This window comes from Chrysochloris asiatica, unplaced genomic scaffold, assembly GCF_000296735.1.
Source record: "Chrysochloris asiatica unplaced genomic scaffold, ChrAsi1.0 scaffold00013, whole genome shotgun sequence".
Taxonomy (NCBI): domain Eukaryota; kingdom Metazoa; phylum Chordata; class Mammalia; order Afrosoricida; family Chrysochloridae; genus Chrysochloris; species Chrysochloris asiatica.
In genome coordinates this window covers 30131637-30139284 of record NW_006408531.1, presented here as the reverse complement: position 1 = coordinate 30139284, position 7648 = coordinate 30131637, and the positions used below count along the sequence as shown (strand labels likewise).

At 36.7% G+C, this 7648-nt stretch overlaps 1 protein-coding gene across 1 annotated transcript in view; it reads left to right on the top strand.

The window, feature by feature from the left end:
- TRMT11 (tRNA methyltransferase 11 homolog (S. cerevisiae)) overlaps positions 1–7648 on the top strand; it is a 93598-nt gene that overhangs the window by 14527 nt on the left and 71423 nt on the right. Inside the window, exon 3 of the mRNA XM_006834730.1 lies at positions 3752–3825. Coding sequence (XP_006834793.1) covers positions 3752–3825 — 74 coding nt within the window. The remainder of the gene's footprint in view (positions 1–3751; positions 3826–7648) is intronic.

Below are 7648 nucleotides of genomic sequence, written 5' to 3'. Positions count from 1 at the left end.
TGCAGTACCTACTGAAGGCTGTAGTCTTTGATCTTCATCAGTAAATATTTTAAGTTGTCTTAGCTTCCAGCAAGCAGGGTTATATTGTAGGCTGTTAATGAGTCTTCCTCCATCTTGATGCCATGTTCTTATTCATATTATTCAGCTTCTTGGATTATTTGCTTAACATGCAGGTTGAGTAAGTATGGTAAAATAATACAGACCTGGTGCACACCTTTCCTAATTTTAAACCATTCAGTATCCCCTTGTTCTGTTCAAAGGACTGCCTCTTGGTCTATGTACAGGTTCCTCATGAGCACAGTAAAGTGTTCTGGAATACCCATTTTTCTCAATGTTAACGAAAGCTTGTCATGATGCACACATTCAAAAGCCTTTGCATAGTCAACAAAGCACCTCTTTCTAGTATTCTTTGTTTTCAGCCAAGATCCATCTGATGTCAGCCATGATATCCCTCGTTCCACATCCTCATCTAAATCTGGTTTGAATTTCTGGTAGTTCACTGTTAATGTTTTGTTGCAGCCATTTTTGAATTATCTTTGGCAAAATTTTACTTGTACGTGATAATAATAATATTGTCTAATGATTTCAACATTCTGATGGGTCACTTCTCTTTAGAATGGACATAAATATGGCTGTCTTCCAATCAATAGACCAGGTACTTGTCTTCCAGATTTCTTGACATAAATGTGTGAGTGCCTCCAGTGCTGCATCAGTTTGTTGAAAGACTTCAATTTGTATTCCATCAATTCCTGTAGCCTTCTTTTTCGCCAATGCCTTCAGTGTAGTTTGGCCTATTTTCTTCAGTACCATTGGTTCTTTATCATATGCTACCTCTTGAAGTCAACCATTTCTTTTTAGTACAGTGACTCTGTGTTTACTTTCCATTTTCTTTTGATGCTTTCTGCATCATTCAGTATTTTAACCATGGAATCCTTAAATACTGTAAGGTTTCCTTCAGTTCTTTAGCTTGAGAAATGCTGAGTGTGTTCTTCCCTTTTGGTTTTCTAACTCCAGGTCTTTGCACATTTCATTGTAATACTTGACTTTGTCTTCTTGAGCTGCCCTTTGAAATTTTCTGTTCAGCTCTTTTACTTCCTCATTTCTTCCTTTCCCTTCGACACATCTTTTGGCTTCCATTTTGATCCCTTCATTCTTTCTTGTCTTCTTAATGACCTTTTGCTTTCTTTTGTTCTTGATGTTGTTGTGTGCCGTGGAGTTGGTTCCAACCTGTAGCGACCCTGTACAGGGTTTCTGAGGCTGTAAATCTTTACGGGAGCAGAAAGCTTCATCTTTCTCCCACGGAGTGGTTGGTAGTTTCGAACTGCTGACCTTAAGGTTCACAGCCCAATTCATAACCACTATGCTACCAGAGCTCCTTGTTCTTGATATAGTCTCTGAATTCTGGTGGGATATGTTCAAGATCATACTTTGGCTATTGTGGACTTGTTTTCATTTTCTTCAGCTTCAACCTGAACTTGCATATGAGCAATTGATGGTCTATTTTACAGTTGACCCCTAGCCTTGTTTTGGCATTGAGCTTTTCCACCATCTCTCCCTATAGATGTAGTCTATTTGATTTCTGTGTACTGTACCTGGTAAGTTCCATGGGTGAAATAAACGGAATCATGTATAAACTGGAACTGTAATGGCAATATTTTTGACTTGTTGTTATTTGCTTTCTAGTCAGCAGTGACCTTATGTTGTTTAAAAAACGTATTTGCAATGAATAAATCATTGGTCTTGCAAAATTCTATCATGTGCTCTCCAACATCTTTTCTCTCACCAAAGTTAATATTTTCCAACTACTGATCCTTCCTCGTTTCCAGCTTTAGCATTCCAATCACCAGTAATTATCAGTACATTTTGTTTGCGTATTTGATCAATTTCAGTTGGTAGAATTCTTCAATTTATCATCACTGGCTTTTGTGGTTGATGTATAAATTTGAATATTAGTGGTGTTAACTGATCTTTCTTTTACGTATGTTGACATTGTACTTCAAAATAGATCTTGAAATGTTCTTTTTGATGATGAATGCTACGTCATTCCTCTTGAATTTGTTGTTCTCAGTTTAGTAAACCATATAATTTTCAGATTTAAAATGGCTAATAATCAGTCCCTTTTAGCTCACTAATACCTAAGATAGTCCATCTTCATGCATTCCATCTTGTTATTGTCAGCTTCCAATTTTCCAAGATTTGTACGTCATACATTACACGTTCTGATTATTAATGGATGTTTCCAGCTGTTACTCCTAATTTTTGAGTTGTGCCCCATCAGCAAATGAAAGTCCTAAAAGTTTTATTCAGTTCACATCATCAGGGTCAACTCTACTTTGAGAATTCAGTTATTCCTCAAATATCTTTGAATGCCTTACATCTTCTGGCACTCAGCTATTCTTAAGGCATTCAGTGGCTAAACCTTCAGAAGCAGTCAGATTTTGCATCTCCACAGTCTGTCTTAGACCGTCTTCACTTACCCTGTGCTTTTTCCTTTTCAGTTGTAGTCTCACTAATCATGGACATCTGAGACTTGTAATGTTGCTGGTATAGGCACATATGGCTACACAGCATTCATCATTTTCATGGCTGTCTTAATATTTTCCATTGACAAGCTATAGCACAATTATCTAACCTTTTCCCTTTCAGTCAGGTTGCCTTTGATTTTTTTCTAATAAAAATAATACTAAGATGACATACTTTTTTCCTGTTTGGATTGTTTTGTATTTTTCTCTAGGGTAGTGTAAATTTTGGAAGAAGAAAGAATGGATGTAACAGGGAGAATTTTTTGTAAGTCCTTTAGGTTGGGCTTGGATTCCTGATGACTTTCAGTGAGGGCAGGGGAGGAGGAAAGGAGGGGAAGAGTGGGATGAGCTGGATGCGGGTGATGAACTGAGGCAAGTATCCTGGGTTAGCTGTGTTCTGGGATGGGGCTATCTGAGTGGGGCTTTAAAGTGCTTTGAATCTGGGTGTTGAGATGGGGGATTAAGGAAGTTCCCTTGAGGAACCTGGAGGTTTTTACCCTTAGAGGAAATGATAAAGTAATAAAAATTAATGTTAAGCTTAAAATGTATTCTATGATTTTGATCATAGTTGTTCCAGAGGCCCCTCCTCTACTTCTTGGGTAGTCACAAATAGTACTTTAAAAAAATGGATCATTTAGCAACAAAGAAATGTTTTCCTTAGAAGTTAGCAATAGAATTACCTGTATTGTGAGAAATGATTAGCAGCAATAGAAAAAAACCTAGAGATTATACTTTGGGGCATAATAAAGCTTTAATAATTTCAGTTGATCAACTTTCTTAAAAGGATAAATACAAAATTGATGTTAAATTGAAATAAAATTAGTTTAATTTCTTAAAGTTTCATCTATAAAAGTGTTCTTGTATTGTACTGTATTTATCTTTACAGGTCACTTGCTTATTTACTCCCTTACTATTAGAGTAAGTAGCTCTGGTAGCGTAGTGACTACAAATTGGGCTGCTGATCTCACTGTCAGCAGCTTGAAACTACTAGCAGTTGTGCTTTCTGCTCCTGTAAAGATTTACCCTATACAGGGTCTCCATGAGTAGGAACTGATTCCATGGCACATCACCACCACCATTACTATTAACAGTAATTTTAATTTGCTTAGAGTTAGATCATGTATTCTTACATGAAACAGGAATCTCTCCTTTCTGATATCTTGAGTAAAATCATATGAAGTCACATAACCACTTAGAAATAAATTGTATGTTGTTATTTTCCTTTTCAGTCTCCATTTTGGATTCTTAGCATTCCCTGTGAAAATATTGCCAGAAACTTAATGAAACGGACAGTGTGTGCCAAGTAAGAGAAACTTATAATGTTCTTCTGTATGAATGTACTCCAGTCCCGTCATAACTACTGGGACCTCCTTTGCTGTTTTGTCAGAATGTAGCTTGGTTGCAGGCATGGGAGGGAGCTCCATTTAGGTTGCAGTTACATGCTTTTGCCACTTGGTGGTAGTGGGAGAGCAGTGGAGAATCAGTCTGCAGACACTGAGAGTATCTGGTGAAGTGTAGACACACTTGTTTTAGAATGAGTTCTGATTTTCATATCGTATATGAATTGATGTATAGATGTTATTTATTGTTTATCTTACTTGAGTATTTATAGAGGTTATCATTGGCATTTACTTTTTCTGTTTTTAATTTTTTGTACTACTAAAACTTTTTCTAGTTTTAGCTTTGGAAATTTGGCTGAATTTTCAGTCCTGAGCCTAAAAACCTAGAGTCCTGGTATGTCACTGTGGGCTAATGTGTCAGACTACAAAGTCATATGAACTGCAGGGTTGGTAGTTCAAGCTCACCAGCTGCTCCTTGGAAACCCTATACAGGAAACCCTGTATAGGGCACTTAACAACTCGATGGCACTTAACAACAACAATCCTAAAAATCAAACAGCTTGTGTTATTTTTTTCTGAGCTGCTTTTTTAAAAAAAAATATTTTGGTAGATTGAGGGAGAGCATCTTTTCTGTAGAAATTATACTATTTAATAATACCGTTCAAATAAGAATTTACAGAGATCTGATTTTATTAGTGTGGTTAGTAATGCTTTATAGCTTGGCATGTGATTGCTGTATTGAATAGGCTACAACCCTATATGTAGTTAAATTCAATCTACTGAGTCATCCTCCAGATCCAAATGTTAGCATCTCGTGATGAAGCTTCCAATTGAAGTGTTATAGTGGGCCTTATTTATAAAATAAACATGACAAGAAAACTGAAGCATAACTAAAAAACACACCCTTTTAATAACTATTACTTTGGGTTGTTGTTGTTAAGTGCTTTTGAGTCTGTACTGACTCATAGTGACCCTGTATAGGGTTTCTGAGGAACTGCTGGTAAGCTTGAACTGCCACCTTGGGGTTCAAACCAATTGTGCAGTCCAGTGTATTAGCGTGCAGTGCCACATACTTTAGCATATTAGGTTATTACTTTAACATAGACTCATTGTGTGGTGCTGTAGGATAAACATTGGACTGCTAGGTACAAGGTCAGTGATTCAAACCCACTAGCCCCTCCTCGGAAACCTTATACAGGGTCACTATGAGTTGGAACTTTAGATTATTATACTTTAGCATGTTAGATTATTACTTTAGCATATTATAGTTTATGACTGTAAGAGATTATTTGTATTATAAAGATATGCCTTTGGGTTGGGTTTAAAATCGCTACTTGAATATCAAGAACTTGTATGCTTCCGTCAGAGCCCATATCTGCTGCTGCATACATTTGATTAATGGCACTGAATGAAGCAAGCAAGTAAGATAGACTTTTACAAACATAGCTTTGATATTAACTTAAATTCAACTTTTTGTGTTGTAGAATAGAGATTGGAAGTTTTATTTATTTTTAGCTTGAAATATTTTAAGCAAAAAAAAAAAAAAAAATATGCTTAATATAACAAAGGAGTCATGGTGTGGCGCTGTGGGTCAGTTAATGCACTGGACTACAAGGTCAGTTTGAACCACAAGGTAGCAATTCTAGCTCACCAGGTGTTCCTTGGAAACCCTATACAGGTTCGTTATGAGTTGAAACTGACTCAGCAACACTTAACAGCACCAGCAATATAACAAAAAAATGTCAATATACTTGCCATCTATGTTTTAAAACACTCTTTTTTATAAAAATAGATTATAGACCATTGAACCTCTTCTGAATTTCGTCCCCCACTTCCCTTCAAAGAATAGTTTCTTAAAGTGTTTTTATTTGTTAATAAGGTCTGATGTGGCGCTGTTGGATCAGCACTGGACTTGGAACCATAAGGTTGACAGTTTAAACCCACCAGCTGCTCCTTTGGAAACCCTATACAGGATCACTGTGGGTCGGAACTGACTCCATGACACTTAACAACAATAAAAATTTTGATAATAAAATATTTTATTTTGTATTTTTAGTAATAAAATATTTTAGTTAATTGTTGATTTGTTATTAATAAGTTGATATCCCTTTTTATTTTTAGATAGACATGGCACTTGGGAAATGGTCCTGGTGTGGCGCTATGGGTTAATGCGTCAGATTGCAAAGCTGTTTGATCTGCAAAGTCAGTGGTTCAGGCTCACAAGCCATTCCTTGGAAACCCTATACAGGGTTATTATGGGTTGGAACCAACTTGATGGCACTTAACAACAACAATGCAAACCTTAGTTGTATAATCTCTAAATTAAGCATCATAATAATGTACTTTATATATAGGAAAATGGTTTACTCAAAAAATATAAATCATAAAGATAACATTTTCAATTAATGTTTCATTATTACCTGAAGCTTATGATGTTAGTTGCCACATCTTTTATTTTGACCATTTAAAATATGCATTTATTAACATGTTGCATAATTTCCTTCAGGAAAAGAGGAGTGTAGAGTATTGTTTCATATTTCATTGACTTATCTTTATGGATATTAGTTGTACTAGACTGTGTAGTAGCTCATTAGAGATCATTGTGAGCTGTGGAGAACTGTTGGCCTCTTTCCTGAATGGCCTAAGATTCCTACTTTTTTGCATTTCTATTTTTGAGGAGCAACATACCAGAGCAGTATAGAACATGGATTCTGGAGCCAGATGAACCAACTTTGAATCCTGGCTTCAACAATTATTAGGCGACCTGAGAGAGTTACTTAACCTTTTTTGTGTTGGTTTCCTCATTGCTTACATGAATAATAATACTGACAGCTGCTTCATTGTTGCCAAAAGGAATAAATGAGTTAATATTAAGTGTCCTTAGAATAATCTCTTGTACTTAGATAGATTGATAGCTACCATTGAGGTGACTTCTGACTCAGGGTGACCTAATGCAGAACAGAATGGAATGTTGCCTGGTTCTGTCATGACCAATGACATGCTTGAGTCCATTGTTGCAACTATTGTGCCAGAACATCTCACCAAGAGTTTCCCTCAACCACATTGGCTTCCCACTAAACTTGATATGTTTCTATAGCAATTGATCCCTCCGCATGGAGTCCTGGAGTCTTGGTGTAGCACTGCAGGCTGGACTGCAAAGTTGGTTTGAACCGCAAGGTCGGCACTTCAAGCTCACCAGTCACTTCTTGGAAACCCTATACGGGGTTGCTCTGAGTCTGTACCAACTTGATGGCATTTAACAACAACAACAATGGCAACACAATCTTCCTTGCTGGGAAGTGAAGAGGACTACAGCCTTCAGTATGGATTGCACCTCAGTGAAAAAAAACCCAAAAAACAAACAAGAATTCTCGCAACTGTACCAGTATATAGTATCATGAAAAGGGAGAAAAGATTGAAGTTGTCAGAGATTTCATTTTGGATCCATAACAGTCGTGGAAACAGCCTTTAAGAAATCAAAGAACGTATTGCATGAGGTAAATCTGCTGCAAAAGACCTCTTTAAAATGTTAAAGATGAAAGATAATTGGTTTGAGGACTAAAGTGTCATGGTGTTTTTAGTAGCCTCATATGCATGTGAAGGTTGAACTGTGAATAAGAAAGACTACAGAAGAATTCATACATTTGGATTGTGGTGTTGGAGAAGAATATTAAAAGTGCCGTGGACTGCCATAAAAACAAACATCTGATTTGGAAGAAGTTCAGCCAGAGTGCTCCATAGAAGTCAGCATGGCGAGACTGTGTCTCATAAATGTCCTTCGGACGA